We start from the raw sequence: 19,273 nt of genomic DNA on the forward strand, positions 1-19,273 counted from the left end.
ATACCAAGATTCTAAATGAAAGTACATGAGCTTGCGATCATGAAATAAAAACCCTTAACTTGCTTCCATAGTGAAGGCTCAAAAATTGTATTGGTGCATGGTCAATAGCGGAGCCACATAATTAAGCCGAGCAGCCTGTAGCCCCCCCTTGCTAAAACATTTTGTATATATACATAAAATATATCATTTTTTTGTGGCGGACACTAATATTTCAAACAGCAACTGTTATGGGACAATCAACTGGTTTTAAGGACAAAAGATGGTTTTAGTTTTGTCCCTTGTGTCATTCAAACGCTTCCCGGAATTTTTTCTGTTTTGCTACTCATAGGAGCATCCCAAAATGAGGCATCAATTCACAAGTTACCTTTCCTGAAATCCGACCAGTTGTCACTAACTAGTTCAAATGAACACAGGAAAGTGAAAAAAAGGGAGATCGAAATCGTTGTAGTTATTCTCTAACATCAAACAATACATGTATGCGTATACCAAATATAGTATTATTCGTTAATTTTTCACCACTACAAACTCTATACCTAACACCTCCAGCAATATTTACATATCTAATAAGCTTACAGATACTGATACACTTATCATTTTCCTCTACCTCATACCTCTCTTAGTTTACGTATCTGCCCTTATTATTTTATCTTAATTTATACTTTTTCCCTATTTCCTTGTGGGGATCTGTGAGTGAGACAGCGACGATGGACGTCCTGCTTCAAACACGCTCTTACATATGCTAGTGGGATGAACAATGTGTGCGCATCTTGAGTGTAGCCAGTTTATTTTCTTCTCCTCGTCAAAAGAAAATGCTCCCCATCGGTGATCTGTGAGGAACCCCTTTCCTCCTCTTAGTCGTCCTGTAGCTGACAGTGGTTGGAGGCGGTGTGGGCGGTGAGAAGCTGGGTGTGCTCTTCCAACTGCTTCCCGTGTTTGTGCAAGACCCTTCCGAGTCCGAGACCGACTCGTTCTGCAACTTAAGGAGACGACCCTTTGATGTTCCAGCTATCTGCGGCACAGCCATGAAGGAAAATATAAATAAAAATAGGAACTGGTAAAAAAAATAAAAATGAATTCATTTATACATATATAGTAAATAAATTGAAAAGCACAATGCAAAATGAATATTCAAATGTAGATATCAAAGGTAATTAATATAGATATTTTTTATGTGATTTGGCAGACTATATAATTTTATCCATCTTCAAAAACAGAAGAAAATAAGCCACTTGCACATTGACAGGGACTGGGTACTAACCCCCATAATATTTGAGGCTTGTGTTGGCACAAACCGGCCTATATTAATTAGGCCATGTTGACTCCTATATTGAATAGGATGACACTTGTTAATGTGGTGATACGTGGGCAGCCGCACAGGCGGCTGCTGTGCCTCTTTGAATCATCTAAACAACCAAAGCCCTCAAGTTGGGGGACTTGTGTCTCCTCCAGTATGGAACACACGAAGCAGCCATTCCCTAAAAGCAGAATGGAGAAAAGTGAAATGGAGCCAATTATAAGCCCAGTCAAAACCTAATTCTAACCATGTCCTTTTCCTTCCTCAAATCAGGGTTCCCTTCCCCTCACTCCAATAATTGAGTTCCAAGCCTGCCGCAGTCAAGGTCGCCCCTTTGAAAGTTCCTTACCAACCGTGAAGCTCATGTCCTTCTCTTTCACTTTAAACTTCACGAGAACCTTGATTTTGAAAAATGGGAAATTATTATTCTTTCAATGTAAAGTCTGTTTTGGTATTTTAAATTCCAACATAGTGTAATTTAGATACGAAGTTAACGTTATTTACAGGACATTTTCCCTCTGATATGCAATTGTTTTTTTGTTATTAAAAATATGCTAGGAATTAGTGGACTGACTTCGAGTCTTCGGAAGGGATCAATCTACAATACGATGTCAAGATCATGCGGTCCTTGTAAAGATGTGAAAAGAAAAAGAAAGAATTGTCTTGTGGAAAATGGAAACGCAACTCGTGACTTTTGGGCCTAAGTGGGCATGGGACATGGAAGATAATGCATATAGTAAACTAATGCTTGGGGAGCAAGCAAATTTCACAGGTCCACACACTAAAATGACTCATTCGCGCATGGATATAATTTCCATCACGCTTCACCTGTCCCACTAACGACACATTTCTTCTAAAATGACGATGGCCTTCTCACACCCACTTCATCTTCTTTGTTCTAGAAAAAGTACTTGTTTAATAGTTTCCCAATCTTAATAGAGAAATTCATTTTCCCCAATACACACTCATATATATACGAATAAGTTTAAAAGATGGCGGTACCATACCTTGCATCCGAGGGAGCAAAACCGGAAGTTATCAAGAAGGCCCCTCTCGCAAACCTCGCAGGTGTTGGTAACGCCCTTACCGGGCCTCGGCTGGGGTCGTTCGTTCAGGAAGACTACTCGGGCGCTGTTTATGACGTACGTCTGGACCCCGGATATGTCCAAAAACTTTTGGATCTCCGAGACCCGAATCACGTCGTGGTAGGATGACCTCCTTATCTGCCAAAGAAGAGGGTGAGTGAAATGCGATGGCCTGCAGGGGCAGATGAGAGCGGTGAAATGTGAGCCGTCGGATTTTGAGTTGTTTCGTTCTTTACCTGAATCGCACGGTGGTCCTTGTGGTGGTGGGCGAGGCAGAGGGAGCAGAGCGCACCGTTCATACAGTCGAGGCAGTACATGTTGCACTCGCTCTTGTGGGAGTCGGCGTGCCGCTTGCATTGCACGAAGAAGGGCGCCCTCAGCATCGGCTTCAGCCATTGAGGCCACCGCGCCTCGTCGTCCGGACCGCCCGCCCCCTGAGTCCGAACCATTTTTCAAAATAAATAAATAAAGCATAAAAAGACATTGCCTAGTTAAGCAAGCAAGTTTTCATATCATGAACACTTGCAGATTATCTACATCCCCATTTAAAGCCAAGATCAGAAGTGTCTAAGAAGCATGAGTAGGGGCAAAATTGGAAAAATTTTATGGGAAAACTGGTCGTTCTTATTGAAAACATGAAGCACTATTTATGTAGATTTGTTAATAAAAGTTGTTGAAAAATGGGCTTTATCTTGGTGTCTCCGTTTAGCAAAGTTAACCAAAATGTAGCTTGAACTAAAACCACTTAGAAATTTTATAACCTGGTCATTGAAAGCAACGCCAAAGGGGGGGCTATTTTGTAATATAGGGACGTAGGTTGGGTGATTGCGTGAGCAAAGACGTCAGTGGACAGACCGCGTCGTCCGTGTCGAAAACAAAGAGGGAAGGGCGAGAGGGTGCATTCATAGACATTAGAAAGCGATTGTTTCCCAATTGACAAGACGCTAATTTGCGAAAACGCCCTCTTCTTGCCGTCGCATTGAAGTTGCCCGACGTCCGTTGCCGGAAAATTTTCTCAGCCAGGGAAAAATTCACAGTAGACCAACCTTTCTGTGACTTTTATTTAGGAAAAAAAAAAATAGGATGAATACTTGAATACGAGTAAATCGATTCAGAAATGCATGATTTCCTTGAAATTATGTCGCCTACAAGAAATTTCTCACGCCAAACCGAGCTTGTCTTCACAGCACATTTGCATCTACTTTTGAGAAGGGAAATTATGACATTTCACTTCATAATTGGAAAACGCCGTCACCGGACATTTCCCACGAACACTAATCTAGCCACCTCCGGTGAACACAGATGATGAAGAGGTGAAGGGACATAGATTGATGATTTTGCCTATAAACATTTCCAAAAAATTACCGCAGCTGCTGCGTCTTCCACCACCGTGATGGGTGCTCTCGGTATTTAACAAAGTTGCAGAACAGCCCGCGCCGCCGGTTACCGGCGGCCGCCCGAGAGGGAGGGGCAATTATGTCTTAAATTACCATAAGAAAAGGTTCATGACCAAATGCTCCTGTTTCGGTACCTAGAAAGCCGCAGAACGGCCTCAGCCTGCACCGCCGGATACCGGCGTCCACCGGGAAGGGGACTTTTCAATCTTCTTCCCCGGAAAAAGGAGTTTACTGTCAATTAGAAAAACGCTTTCAGGCCCGAAAAAGCCAAGGAGGTTTGGGGGCGTCGCTGATCACCAGCATTGATGACAGAAACACCCCCAAGGACTTCCCGAATTCCACGACTCGTTCGTCCTCCGTCCGAAGAACATCCTCCAGACAAAAAGGCAAAAGCTCTTAACAGCCAGCGACGTGCCCGGAAGAGAAGACACAATTGTCATGTCATCGGAAGATGAGAGCGTTTCCCAACCACTTGGAAACGTCCCCGGTTTCCGGGAGTCCCCCGGTGGACACCAATGGAGCAAGCTAGCCACATAATGACGAAAACAGCCCAAAAGGAGACCCAGATTTCCGAAACAGAACAAGAATAAACTCAATTCTCGTTGGGAGGAGTGAAAACAACTCACCATGATTCTTCTGCTCTTTGGTTTGAGTTCCCTGACCGTCGTCGTCTCCTGATCAAGCGCCATCTTTGATTGGAAGAACTCCACAGCACAGAACAGAGAGAGGAAGAGAGAGAGAGAAAGAGAGAGAAGTTTGAAAAGAGAGAGTGCGTTCTAGACTCGATTTATAGAAGAGGAGGATTGTCTTTCTCTCTCTCTCTAGCTTAGAGAGAGAATGTGGGGTATGGGTTGAGCTCGTTCTTATCTGGAAGAGAGCTCTCTTCGCGGAGCCTATCTCTACACCGACCTCCGAACCTGAACCTGGCTTTCCTTTACCTGTGAGGCGAGGCAAATACCTTCACCTAATCATGTGATTAGTTTCCCGTGACGGTGACCGAACCCACTGATCAAACCTTCCCCTTCCTTCCTCTCCATCCCATTGGTTGAGCTACCCAACTACTCAAAGACGCGAGCCCATAGTGAGAGAAAGAACGACCTTATTGACCAACATGACCTCGCATGGGCCCCTTGCTTTCTTTATTGTAAGAGAGCGACAGGCAGAAATAAGGCGAGGTTGATTTCGTCATATACAGTGTATCTCTCTCTAACATTACGTGCCCCTGCTGCGGGGTCAAGCATTCTAAAATAACGTGATTAAGAGGAATCTTTAGTTTACGATATAGAAATTTACGCGAAGATGGCCAGATTATCCTTCATTCACGTGCTTTAGACACCTTGAGACTAACGCCCTACTAGTTTTTGCAAAAGTCTCTTCGTTCTCTCAAAGTGTTATTTTATTTTATTTAGATGGCATGTACCTGGATTATGCTCAAACTATGTAAACTTGAACTAACAAATTTTTGGTCTTCTTGTGAGGCCAACCTCGTAAGTGGGTTATCAAGTTTTTATTTTTTTACCTTCAAACTTACAAAATAAGTTGTTCTGGTATAGCTTAGTTGATCGAGTTCAAACAGTTAGATCAACCTCTTGCTCACCCAAAAAACACACATTGCTTTAACTATGATCTTAAACTTTAAACTAAACAAGAAACCGTGCATATAATCTGATCCAAATTTGGGTACCCACCCATAGCTTAGATGCAGCGTCCCATAAAATTGGAACGATGGAGAAAATATAATCTTCGGCTGAAAAAACACGGTCACAGAGGTCAGGTTCGGTGTTGACTCAGCCGCCTTGAAAGCCGGTCAAAGTTGACCGCCGCCGTGACTCCCACGCTCGACTCTTCAGACGCGGCGTGCATCTCTACAGTACGCTGTGGGCCCACCGTCCCCCCTTTGATTTGGCGCTCTTCCCTTCCTCTTTTTGCCACGTTCGTATTGCGGGCCCCACATTCAAAAGTTGAACTGGGGCCCGCCCAGTCCCCCTTCTTCCACCTCACTCCTCGAACGCGGACCCCACTTTTGTTGCGTTTTGAAGACGCGAGTGGGTCGGATTCGGGTCAACCGCATACCTACACTTCGGTTATCGGATCGGATACGATACGTCCGATCGGATCGGACGGGTATCAGTTCGAAACACATTTAGGACAATCGATTTAGGTTAATTTGAACTAAATCTGGATCTAACTGCAGTTTTGGTTGGTTATTTGGATATGAGGACGTCGAGGGGGCTGGTTTAGTTTCAATTTTTAACCGAATTCTCTGCACTACTGCAGTAAGCAAAGCGTTCAGGAATCAATAAGGAAAGCGTTTATTTCTATAGACTGGTACAACTTGGAGTTCTTGGATTTTTAAATAACTTCATTGGATCCTCGTGTAAGCTGATACATGAAATGGCTTCTGGTGGTCTCTGTATTGTTACAATGATGTGCCATTTGTTTATTGATATGGCAAAAGTATATACACTAAAGTATATGGTTTATAAGTTCTCTGAGTCTTAAATCGGACCTAATATCCACACATGAAATATTTATTTTACTTGCATTGGCATAAGTGTCCAGCCTACGAAATGGCGAACATCTGATCTTAAATCCATATATTTTAAACATTTTACATATTGAACAAAAAAATAAATAAATAAAAGTAATCAACAACCCGCATGCAAAATCCAATCTGCCCAGAACTCTAGTGAACCTCTTATAGTTAAGAGAGAAAGATGGAGAGAGAGTGGAAGCTTTTAGTCCTGATTCCAAGGAAGCACTGGTTTTGGAGGCGAGATGACGAGCAGTATTCATGGTTTCACCTAAGGTTCAGGTGAACACACGCAAGATTAATTTTCACAATTCTGAAATGGATGTTGTGACTGGAAGTCAGACATTTGAGATTCTTCTTCTACAAGAACTTGCTGATTTATCAATGTATGTTTGTTTCCATGTCAAATCTTTACTTTGTTGGTCCTTCGCTTTATTATGGACGTGTGTCACAAGTGGTTTAATAACAGATTGTTATTATTAAAATATATAATGATTAATAATAAACAATTAAATTGTCATTATTCAAGTTTTTTAGGACCTGCGCCCATCGCATGCAATGTGCCCTCAGTTTTTGAAAGTATACTATGGAGATAATTTATCAAACAAAGCATATTGCCAACATAAAACGATAAAAATAAATCTGCAAAAGAACCACTTATTATTTTAGCACATAACAACTTAGGGGCCTTATGAACATGGCCATAGGGGACCTTGTGCTATTTGACACTAATAACAATTTGTTATTATCGAATGAATTTGAACAGGTTTTTGAAATCATATAATACAGTGTTTTATAACTTTACCTAAAATTTTAAAACACATTCATGAAACCGAAGCATAAGCATTGTTGATGCATACCATGTTATTGATGTGAAACAACCCTAAGTGAAGTGAACCTATTTCAACCATGCCCTACTCTCATGGCAGAAAAATTATATATTCTTAGGAAGGGTACTTTTGTCCTTTTATATTTAAACTCCATAAGCTTTTTTTTTTTTTGAAAAGATTTTCCCATCAGAAGAGCATTTATTTGTTAATTTTTAAAAGTCGATCTATAATTTGATATTTTCTCCAAATGGTATGCACTTTCTTTTTTTGTAATATTTGTAAAAAAGGAAAAACATTTGAGTAGGGACTTTTATTTATTGAAAAATTATAAAAGTTTGTATGAGAAATGAACCACAAAAGAAACCCCGCGTTCCCAAAGTCCCCAGCCAAGCGCGCCCTCCGCTCTGTTCCAGTACAGTTTTTTTTTGCGGCAAACCCCGCGCTTCAAAATCTCCGCTCCCTCTGTCTTTCTGCCGCTCTCTCTTCTCTGCTGAACGATGGTGAAGGAGAAGAGCGTGCCGGCGGCTTCGGCCAAGCTACCGGTGGAAGCGTCGAAGCTGGTCGGCCGCATCGTCGAGAAGGGTTTCTCTTCCTCGAGCGGCGGCCGCTTCACCCTCCCCGAACCCTCTCTCCTCCCCTTTCCTGTTGCCCGCCATCGATCTCACGGTCCCGTAAGCCTCCATTCACTTTTCTTCTTTTTTCTCTTCCCCTTTGCTCCTGCGTTCGACTATTTTTTTGCCCTTAATTGATATAGCGACTGTCTCCATGATTGGTGGACTTCTGCTTATTTTCATAATTCAATCGTATAAGTTGCGTTTAACCATTTGAGGTAGTTATTGGTTCTCTCGTTGCTCGACTAGAGTGCTTTATTTTATATCTATAAAGCACATTTTTTTTTTTACGTCTCATTGTGCTCTTTTTGTTTGTCTTTTCACTTCCCAATGTTGACAAGGGCATCTTTTGCCTTTCAATTTGCACTCCAATTTTTGAGAATACGAAACATCAAGCCCATCCCACCGGGTTTCCTGAGTGAACTGAGGTAAACGAATTGTAGCCTGTTGGTTTCATACCGAAAGAGTTTGTTTTTTCGTGGTTATTATTAGTTCATCATTGTCGCGCAAAATATAGATTTGCATTTTATTTTTGTTCGTTCGATTCTTTAAGTGTACATTGGGCTGTATTTTTGCCTTTCTTTCCAATGTAATATTTTAATTGGGCCCGTATCATGTCTGATTGCTGTGACTTTCTCATTGAAGTTCATTATGTTAACAGCATTGGGCACCTAGAGCTAGTAACGAGGATGAAGAAGATGTGGAAGAGGAGGAAACGGATCCGGTTGCAGATTTTGCACAGCCAATACGAAGAAGGCCGAAGAAAGGCTTGGATTTAAGCAAATGGAAAGAGCTGGTGCCGAAAGAATGCTTGGCGGTGGCAAAAACCAAGAGCAGTAATGCCTCTGACTTGGTGGAACCTAAAGCGTCGGAAGCATCTTCTTCCGTTGGGCTATCTATATGTAAAAAGGAAATGGAAACGGTCGACAGTTTTGACACTTTACCAGCTGAAAATGAAGAACTGAGGACTTTGGGTGTGTCAGCAGCTAGTTTGTTTGATAACCTGTCACAAGGAAATGATTTTTCTCTTCTTCAAAGAAAAAGACCAGGTTGTTTTCAAGCAGAGATGCAGACTGATCCACCAAGGGAACTTGGACCTGTTGATGCTGGTGCGATGTCAAACATGAATGACATTGATGCTGATAATAATGCGCTCCTTCAAGCAATGTCATACGAGGAGATTGCTGAAGCACAAGCTGAAATAAAGGAAAGATTTAAACCTGAAATGGTAGAGATGCTGAAAAAACGTGGGAAAAAAAAGTTGGAAACACAAAACAAGATTCAATTCGAGAAAAGTCATAAGATGGTTCTTGATCAAAGGCAGTTGTCTATGAAGTCAGTAAAGTTCCCACAGGGTAAAACTGAGAAGGATCATGAATCAATGGATGTTGGATTATCTCCTAAGGCACCTAAACTTTCTGCCAGAGGGGAGGATGAAAATATAAATAAGTCTTCAAAAAACATTCCTGGTCATTCAGAAAATAATGCTACAACAGAAATGCATTTATCTAATAACAGTACGTGGCAGACTTGGTCTAATAGGGTTGAAGCTGCAAAGAAACTTAGATTTACTTTAGATGGATCTATCGTCACAGAGGGTAAATTCAAATTTCTCAATACTGAAGTATGTGAATTTTTCTGGTTATTGGAATGTATTGTGCCCATGTTAATGGATTTTTCTAAAGGCAATGTGGCAAATGCAATTAGTATTCTGTTTTACTACCTTCATTGTTGTTTGGATATTCAGATGAATTTGTGAAGTTTGTCAGTAATTTAATATGTTTATCTTTATTTGATAAAAGCTTGTTACTTGTTGACAGACTTGGGCGAATACAAATTTGATAATGTAAATGAGCGTGACTTTTTGAGAACTGAGGGCGACCCTGGAGCTGCTGGATATACAATCAAGGAAGCAGTATCTTTGGTTAGAAGCATGGTGAGCACCAGATCATGTATCATAGCAAGAGCCCTGATATTCTGTTTGCTTCTTAGCTGTTCTGTTATAGTCACCAATGGTCTACTAAAGTTATGATTCTATTGTCGTATTTGCATATGACAAGATTCCAGGACAGCGAGCTCTTGCTTTGCAACTTTTGGCTGCCGTACTTGACCAGGCTTTGTGCAATTTACAACCAAAAAATGTAACTGGTTGTGAACTCGGTGTCGTTCAAAATGGTCATGATTCTGTTGACTGGCAAGCTCTTTGGGCTTATGCTATTGGTCCAGAACCAGAACTGATCTTAACTTTAAGGTAGATGTCTCATTATATCTACACATAAATATTTGCTTCACTGAGTTTTCTTTTGGCTTTTTTGGTTATCATAAGAAGCTCTTGAAGAAACAAAAGTAGATGTGGTGCCATGTACAAATAATCTGTGAACTTGGTGGATTTGTTTCACTGGATTTTCTTTTAGCATCATTTGTTACCATTCTCTGGAAGAAGCAAAGATAAATGTTCAACAGTGTATAAAGGGTCTGCTAACTTTCTGGTTGTCTTTCGCTTGACATATCTATTGTCTGACAAGCTATATGGGCTTACAGCAAGCTTCCCAAGCTTGTCTGCTTTTAGGTGCCTTATGTCCTTTGTAGATATGCAAGGTAAACGTGCTTCATCATACCACAGTTAATTCATATTTTCTGAATTATAAAAAGGAATTATGTCTGTGTATTGTATATGTTTCTATTGTTAGTTGCTTTGTTAAGTACAACAGTTGTGAGATGGCTGGAACAATGATATTTTATTGATTGGAGAAGATGTCTTTCAATATTTTGAAATATTGAAATTCTTGATGAAGTAAACCATTTATAATTTTCTTTTACTGTTATCTTTATTTTTCTGTTTCACATAATATGACTCCTTTACTTACTAAATATGCAAATTGAGAAGCATTTAGTTATACATTGTCTCTCTCATAATCATGAAAACCTCAACAATTATTTACAGAAGAACTATGAAACTCTTGGTCCATACCCCAGGGGGCCAGAAGTTGTGAAGAACCTTTTTTTTTTTCCCTGAACATTCATGTGCTTAGAGTCTTAGACTGTACTATGGTTGCTAGGATGTTCGACAATGTGGTATTTGCAACTAATTTGTTCAATATGTAGGTCAAAATGCTGGCTATGGTATTTAAATGATTTGCATAGTAATTTTTTTTTCTCAGTTATGACTCTGTCCAGCATATTTATATCTTTATGAGCTGTGGCTCATGAATGATATTTCTTCCAGATCATGTAACTTCTTAATTGTTTGGAAATTCCTACCTTGTAATATGTTGTGAGTCTGATTTTCTCAACAGAATGGCTCTTGATGACAATCATGCATCTGTGCTTGTGGCATGCACAAAAGTTATTCATTGCATTTTGTGTTGCAACCTGAACGAGCATTACTTCCTCTTGTCAGAGGTAAATTCTTAAGGCATACTTTGTAAGCTGTTACTAGTTTGGCATGGTGCTTTTTGTTTTATTATGTATGAGAATGTAGATGAAAATATTATGACCTTTCACTTTCAAATGACAGCTAGTGGGTGTTCACTTGAAGAGCATATATACTGCCCCTGTTTTTCGGGTTAAGGGAGAAATTAGTTCAGGCTTCCTTAATGGTGGGTTTTGGAAATACAGTGCAAAACCATCAAATATCATTCCCTTCAAGGATCAGTCTATGGATGACGAGAATGATGAAGAGCACACCATAAAGGATGATGTTGTTGTAGCAGAGCAGGACATTGCAGCAGGATTGATAAGGATGGGGGTACTCCCAAGAATCCGCTACATGATGGAGGTTAGCATAATTTTTCTCATTGAATTTTCTCTGTTCCATGTGCTAATTTTGTTTTAACTCCTTATAGTCTTTTCCTAGTTTTTTTTTTTTTCCTTTCACTGTCTTGGTCTTTTTGGTTTTTCAGGGAAAGACAAGTCATTTTGATCAATTTAATGATGTTAACATCTATGAACACCACAAATGAAAAGGAAAAGAAGATGCTTTGCCTTTTAGATTTTTGTTGCTTCTTCCTGTCTGCTTAATTCACCTGTGTAATTAGGAACCTGCTGTGACCTCCTTCTTGCACACATATTAGTCAATATGTTCTCTGCAATTTTTTAGGAGTCATTTCCCAGGATGTGGGTTTTCGGTGGAGCGCATCTGGAAAATCTTGAACGTTTTAGTGAACAATAAATGGCTGAGAAATTGTAGGTTTTCTTGTGCATGTGGATATAAATAACATATCTTGTCTTAGGGACAATTTAATGAGGAAATATCAGTGTTATTAAAAAAATGATAATTGAAAATATATTGGTTAAAAAAAGTTAAAAAGAAAGAAGCATATCAATCATTTTATGGCATTCATATTGCAATAATTCTATGTGACACAGGTGCAATATATATATATATATATATATATATATATATACACACACATATATATATTATATGTGTGTGTGTGTGCACGTGTGTGTGTATAGGTGCTAAGTTTAGTATTTAGTTATTCCTCAAATAACAAAAAAAAAAAGGTACGAGCAGTTTAGTTAAATTATATAGTATATATGACCTAAAATCTATAGTATAACTGTATAGAAGGTTGAACTTAGCTTGCTGCTTCCAAGCAGTATCCACCTATACCACTCATGTGAGACGTCAGTGAATGTGCAATATTTTTGGATAGTCATTAGTTGTGTCTACCCTGTTGTGATTTTGAGGCACATAATGCTGTTTCTGTTTTCTCATGCTTCTGGTCATTGTTTTCCAGATGGATCACAATGTTGCTGCTGAAGAATACCTTCTACCTGTCCTTATTGCTTTTGCACGTCATTCCCCTGCATGTGCACGTGCTATCATGGAATGTCCTCGGCTTGTCGATACTGTCATTAACCGCTTTGTTAAAACAGGAACCTTATCAATCAGTTCTTCCGAGATAAAATCAATACGTCTTCTAACAGTAAGGATGCCACTTTACTGTGTGCCATATTTGTACTTGTTGATGCTACCTCTCTGATCAGTCATGTGAAATGTGAATTGCAAATGCTTATTGTGATGATGCTTCCTTAGTTTAATACTATCATGTGAACTTTCTAATGTAAAATGTGAAACAGTTTCTTAGTTATCATGCTCGGATATGCACAATTGTTGATACTGATACATCTAGCTTTCTGCTCAGTCTCTTTTATGAACTTCTGAATGACAGTAGGAGCAGCAAACACCTATTGCTATATCCTAGAAGTTTGAACTCATTGGTGTTTGAGCTGTCTCAGAACCTTCAGCAAGTTGTCCTCTTCATTTATGTAGCATACTTATATTGAGATAACAGGTAAATATTTTTTGATAAATTACACTGTCAAAGGCTCACCTAGGCGCAAGACTAGGGGTTTTCTTAATTGACAATCTAATCTTTTATTCTTTCATCTTTTTTTCTTCTGTTGAAACCATTCTTTTTTGTTTTTTTTTGCATCTTTTTTTTTTGTTTGTTGCATGTAATCTTGTTTTAAAAGTATATTATATGTGTGTGTTGCATGCTTGTATGCATCCCTACTTATAGTTGCAGTTACAATTTATAAGCTTTTGTGCTTTGATTTTCTTACGTTATTTGAAGTTTTTAACTCACATATATATGTATGCTCTCCCCCCCCCCAAAAAAAAAAAACACATACCGTCTCTCTCTTTTAGGCTGTTTAGTAATTTTAGGTTTCTTGTTGTTCAATTTTAGAAATTAAGATTATAGATGTAGCAAGTACGTCTAGTCGTCTAGGAAATGGTAAGATTTTTCATGCTCTATAACATTGAAAAACATTGATGTCTGACTTCACAGCTTTTTTATGTGCTGTGTAACTTGTAAAGTCTAGTTGTTCAACTTCATTAGATTTCGTCTTTCAAGAATGTGTTTGTGTTGTCATGCATTTTAATTGTTTTTATTGTTATAAGTTGATAGCTGTAGGTTTCTCAGGAAGAAATGTTTCAGTTCCATCGTTAATTTTAACTAGTAGTTTTCCATTTTTTTGTTTTCCCTTTTTGGATTGCTTGTTCTACATCCTTATTGACTGTTATGTGATGATATATGTGGCTGCACAATAACCAGAAAGGCAAGTAATGTATTGGTTGGGAGCAGAGCTCCAGCGAACTGGGGCTTATTTAGTAGGACTCTTTTGGGTGTTTCAAATCTGCACCCTTAATTTAGCTTGTTACTCTCAATTTCATTTTCATTTTAGTTTTTTTCAGGAAGGAATGTACTTTCCCTTCATGTGTTTCCCTTGCCCATCTCAGTTGACAATTGTGATACATTGACCATATAGACATGCATATTATCACTAAATGTTATATCCTGTGTTGATCCTGGTAATTTGTTGGAAATTTCCTGTTGATCAAGCTCATGCTGCATTTGTTTTCTCTTTTCTATTCCATTTACAGGTATTATCTGAATCCAGCAAGTCAAATTGTGAATATTTTATTAAGAATGGTGCTTTTACTGCTGCTATGCGGCATATATATGCATCACCCAATTCCCTAGAACAATGGCTGAAATTTGGTCGTGAATCTGCTGTACTCATTTCATCTATTTTGGTTGAACTGCTTCGCTTCTGGAAGGTCTGTATTTGTTATGGATACTGCATATCCTATTTTTCAGATTTTTTCCCTGCGATGTGCCTTTGGTTGAGCCCACCTGCCATTGACATGCTAATTGGAAGCAAGGTGTTCTGTGAGTTCAATTCTGTTGCAAAGGAATCTTACATGGTGCTTGAAATCCTTTGTAGACGACTTCCATATCCTGGCACGGAGCAAGAAGGGGAAGGAGGAAACTGCAATAGTGGAAGTTCACTCACTTGGTCATGGGGCCATGCATTTCCGATGGTTGATTTTGCATTGAAATGGATGTCCTTGAAGAATAATCCTTCCTCTTTCATTATTGAGCAGCACCTAGAAAGGAACGACCATGTTATCCAAGGCTCGTTCAGAAGCAGTTTAATCTCAGTTATTGCATCAGTCTTACACATGCTTTGCTCTCTGTTTGAGAGGATGACATCTGAGGGCAATATCGATCATGGACATGACTATCATGTTCTTTTGTCTAGGTTGTCAAAATGTGCTGCTAACATTGTGCAACAGATTGACAAAAATGGGCTGCTGAGTTTTTCTGACACAGATGCAGATGAAGAAATTTCTTCTACTAGAGGATATCCTTTTGTGGAGAAAATATGCTACTGGAGAACTCATGGTGATTGTGAGACATCAATATCTTGCTCATGCTTCCTTGATGGACTAATCCGACTTGTATTTTTGCTCCGTAAATTCTTTCATACGATTAAACAGGAAACTGGCATTGCTGATAATCAAACAATGGTAGCTATCAATATTGTTTCTCAAATTGGATTGGAAGATGTACTTGTCATCTTTATGAACTTTTTAACCCTAGAATGGCATATTGTTCAGTCCATTGAGATGTGTTACAGAGGTGGTCCAGCTCCAGGACTTGGAATTGGTTGGGGTTCTTACGGTGGTGGGTTTTGGTCAACAAAGGTTTTGCTGTCTCAAATAGATGCAAGAGTGGTGGTTGACTTGCTCGAGTTACATCCAATCAGATTTGAGAAGGAAGAAGTTTCCAAGTCTTGTGCACTGCAGAAAGTCACTGCTGCACTTGCTGTATGCTTAATTTTAGGTCCACAAGATACATTTGTTATTGAGAAGGCCTTCAAAATATTGTTTGATGTTCCTGTCTTGAAATTTCTGAGTAGCTGTATTCACTGCTTCCTTTACAATAACTTGATTGAGCCATTTGGTTTTACATTCACTGAAGAGGATTTCCATCACTTTAGTGGGGCTTTAGCTTCTCACTTCTGTAAAAGGTGGCTAAAGAGGAAAGTAAAGTCTGTTAAAGCTCATCTTGGAGCAGAAAATCAGGGCAAGCCTTTACACAGCAGGTCTAAAAAGTTAAATATCCTGGATACAGTAGATGAGGAAGTGGTGGAGGCTGAAGAAAGAAAGTATGAGTCTCATACTTCTCTAATAATAGAATGGGCACACCAGAGATTACCACTTCCTACACATTGGTTCCTCAGTCCTTTAACGACTTTGGGGAGACTGCAATCAATTTCCAACTCCACTGCAGAATTTAATCACCTGGATAATAGATTCTACGATGAGGATATTCCTCTTCTTGTCAAAAGTGGGCTTTTTTTCCTCCTAGGTCTGGAGGCTATGTCGTCCACAAAATCTGATGCTCATTGCTCTTCAATTTCAACCATACCGTTGGTTTGGAAACTGCATTCTCTTTCTATGGTTTTTCTTGTAAATGATGCTGTATTAGACGAACAAACAAAACATATGTTTGAAATATTGCAAAAATTTTATGGGCAGAAGCTGGACCAAGAAAGAGGTAAATACATCAAGGTACTTGGCAACGAGATGGACAATTCATTTTGTCACTCTGAAACATTTCATGAAAAGACTCCAGAAGGGACCTCTTTGGAAATTCTCAACTTCCAAAGGGATGTACATTCCAGTTATTCTAGCTTTATTGAAACACTTGTAGGGCAATTTGCTTCTGTATCCTATGGTGATATGGCTTATGGACGTCAACTAGCAATCTATCTGCATCGATCCGTTGACATTCTAGTTAGACTTGCAACATGGAATGCATTGTCTGATGCTCGAGTTATGGATCTCTTGCCTACAATAGAGAATTGCATTCCCAAGGTTGAAGGGTTTCTTTATCCTCCAGAGGTATGTTTTGATAAGAAACTACCAAAACTACATGATATCTTTATGTTCTTTTCTGGATATTCAGATGAATTGGTACATCAGAATTATACTTATGTTTTTTTTTTTGAGTTTATCTTTTCACCTTAAAGGCTTGTAGCACGATAATACTCATCTTCATCGATTCATGCCTTGAAGTAGCATTAGTCTTAAATTCTGCAACAAGAAAACTTGGTTGACTGCATTTGTACCCTTATTTTCAAAGCTTTGTTACTGATTTGTCTTGCAACTCCATTTCTTCATGGGGTTAATTTTACTTAGTGGTTCAGTATAGGCTGAGACATGAGCATGGTTTGGGTCCGTTACCTGTAACATGACTAGACTTGGAAATCAGTACCAGGTACGGGTACAGCTTAGATTGTGCCTGGGTCAGACCAGAGACTGTCTAGTGAAGTTTTTCTTTCTTTTGTCATGCTTTCATCCTGTCTTGTTTGAACGTGAGGACATTCAGACCTTGGGCATGGTGTTATATATTTTTTATTGGTATAAATCATGAACGTATAAATTGTCTATTACCAACTCTATATGTACATGTGTGTATGTTTATAAATAATGTAGTATGTGCTTATGAATACCTCCATAGCTGTACCTCCTTCCACCTGCCTTTTGGATTACCAAGCTATAACCTTCACACTGGTGCTTGTGTGCGATTGGGTCATTAAGGGCGAAGGGATCTTTTTTGGCTTAGTGCTGGTTACTGTTTATAGTCCGCCGTAACTTACCTTCTCCAGCTGTCCTGTTTAATATTTAATGGTGTGCTTGCTGCATTAAGGGCATTAAGTTCATGCAGTTGCTCTGCAGATGGAACTGGCATGATAATTGGGGCAGCTTGCCTGAGATAGCTTCTTGTGTGCCTGAAAAAGAATAACAGAAATCTGTTGCTATTAGAGACTGGTATCTCCAGGACTTGATATATTGGCTCGTCTGAATTGTTCAGGACTAGTATCATGTTGCGTTCACTAACCCTGATATCTTCTATGTGGGAAAATTGCTTATCCTGCTCGAAGATATTTTCCAAGTCATTCATCTATATTATTTGTTACCCTTTCTATTTGCAAGCTTGATGCGGCTCACCGTCTTTATGGTTAAATGAGTTTGGTGGTCTTGTTCGTGTGACACCTTGATAGCCAACTAGTACGTTTGATTGCTTCTTTTAGTGCAATCTGAATAGAGACGGTTTCAGGAGTGCCAGTGGACTTGGATTTGTTTTTTACATGTGCGCGGGTAATTTGTGCAGGACAATGAAGAGGTTTTGGAGGCCTATGCTAAGTCATGGATTTCTGGTTCCCTGGACAGAGCTGCTCTTAGAGAATCTATCTGTTTTACCATAGCAATGCACCATCTTTCGTCCTTGTTTTTCATCAATACCAAGATGCCCTCAAGGCTGAGGAACAAATTGGTGAAGTCGCTATTGCGTGACTATTGTCGCAAGCAAGAGCACAAGGTATGTCGTGTTTTTGCAGAATGGAGTCTCAATTTTTGGCCTTTCAAAAGCTTCACTAATTTAGTCGCTGTCTCAGGCAATGCTCCTCAGGTTAATCAGGCACGAACACACATCATCTACAGAAGCAGGACAACTGGACAAGAAGTTCCAAATGTTACGAGAAGCTTGTGAAGGGAATTCATCGTTGCTTTCTTCGGTTGAGAAGCTCAAATGTGTGTGTTCCTCGTCAACAGAATAGGCAAACCTGAAGAAATACGAGATTGTATATTATTAAAAATAAGGTCTGTAGGTAAATGGATTTGCCTGTGTAATTTAAGAAGGCGTTTGGTATCAGGAACACTGTTCCGGTAATGCTGTGTTTTTTTGGCAATGTATGATTCTCACCAAATGTCGTACAGAAGATCACAAGGAACATTGTGTTATTCGTGTCCTCCAAAAACGCCTTTTTGTTTTCTTACCCGAAACTACCGCACCTGAAATGCATGATGGGGTTCCCCCTTTTCGAAACCTTCGATTGAAGTCTTGCTCTTTCGAATGCCCCTTCTGCCGCAGGGAACCATATCTCTCTCTGCCCCTCTCTTATCGTGGTTCACTTGCTGCGGAGCGAGGCTCTCTCTTCCGCCGTTGCTGTTCTTCATTGCCGGTTTTCTTCATTCATATTTTTCTGTGGTTTTTGCTTTCTTTCGTGGCTTTCGGCTTCACCGTTTTCATTGTTAGCATCCACCACACTTTGTTGTTGCCTATCCACAGGGGGAGGTCACTCGAGAAGGTGTAAGTGTATCTCTGAGACTGTCCATTCGTCAGACTGGTTCTCGTTCTGTTTCTTCTCTTTGTTTTGTTCTGAGACACAAGTTGCGAAAGTTTGGAGGTCGTCAAGTCTGTGCGGTCTCCATTTGTTTGGTTGTTTCATTTTATTCTTGTCAAATCTTTTCCCTTCCCCCTTTTCTGTTCCCCCTGAGATCGTCTCATTATAGACTGTCGCAGGTCGTTCACGGGCATCCACGTCTGTCCTTAAAAATCATCCGTTGGTCGTTGCCTTAAATCATTCACTTGAATCTTTTTGTTCATTAGCATATTTAACTAAAGTTTTAAGTTTCTCATTATTTTTTTTTATTTCGAATGTTTGATTAAGTAGAACTTCATCAACTGATCGAATTTTCATATTATCCATTATGTTGATCCTAGGCATTTGTACATGCAATAAGAGAGATAATTTTTATTGCCTTATATATGTTTTTTATTTGGTTTATATATGTTGGGTCATTGAGAGAAAGAGAGTGTGTAATTTTATTGGTTGATATGTTTTTATGTCTGAGTTTAAAAAAAGAGTACTCTTATT

General features: G+C 39.4%; 2 protein-coding genes across 2 annotated transcripts; one reads left to right on the plus strand and one right to left on the minus strand.

Moving 5' to 3' along the window:
• Positions 1-481: 481 nt before the first annotated feature.
• On the minus strand, positions 482-4,558 carry LOC116253423 (protein RGF1 INDUCIBLE TRANSCRIPTION FACTOR 1-like). Its single transcript, XM_031628226.2, has 4 exons — positions 4,403-4,558; positions 2,616-2,813; positions 2,302-2,517; positions 482-1,009 (listed from the first exon to the last, which is right to left on the minus strand). Exons 1-4 carry the CDS (start codon positions 4,463-4,465, stop codon positions 800-802), a joined length of 687 nt encoding a protein of 228 aa, XP_031484086.1. The 5' UTR covers positions 4,466-4,558; the 3' UTR covers positions 482-799.
• A 2,953-nt stretch (positions 4,559-7,511) lies between these two features.
• LOC116252705 (transcriptional elongation regulator MINIYO) lies at positions 7,512-18,373 on the plus strand. The gene is made up of 10 exons (XM_031627148.2): positions 7,512-7,810; positions 8,412-9,348; positions 9,571-9,686; positions 9,811-10,001; positions 11,047-11,152; positions 11,268-11,528; positions 12,493-12,681; positions 14,145-16,454; positions 17,728-17,934; positions 18,011-18,373. The coding sequence occupies exons 1-10, from the start codon at positions 7,637-7,639 to the stop codon at positions 18,170-18,172; spliced, it is 4,653 nt and encodes a 1,550-aa protein (XP_031483008.1). The 5' UTR covers positions 7,512-7,636; the 3' UTR covers positions 18,173-18,373.
• Positions 18,374-19,273: the final 900 nt, after the last annotated feature.

Source organism: Nymphaea colorata, chromosome 4, assembly GCF_008831285.2.
Source record: "Nymphaea colorata isolate Beijing-Zhang1983 chromosome 4, ASM883128v2, whole genome shotgun sequence".
NCBI lineage: Eukaryota > Viridiplantae > Streptophyta > Magnoliopsida > Nymphaeales > Nymphaeaceae > Nymphaea > Nymphaea colorata.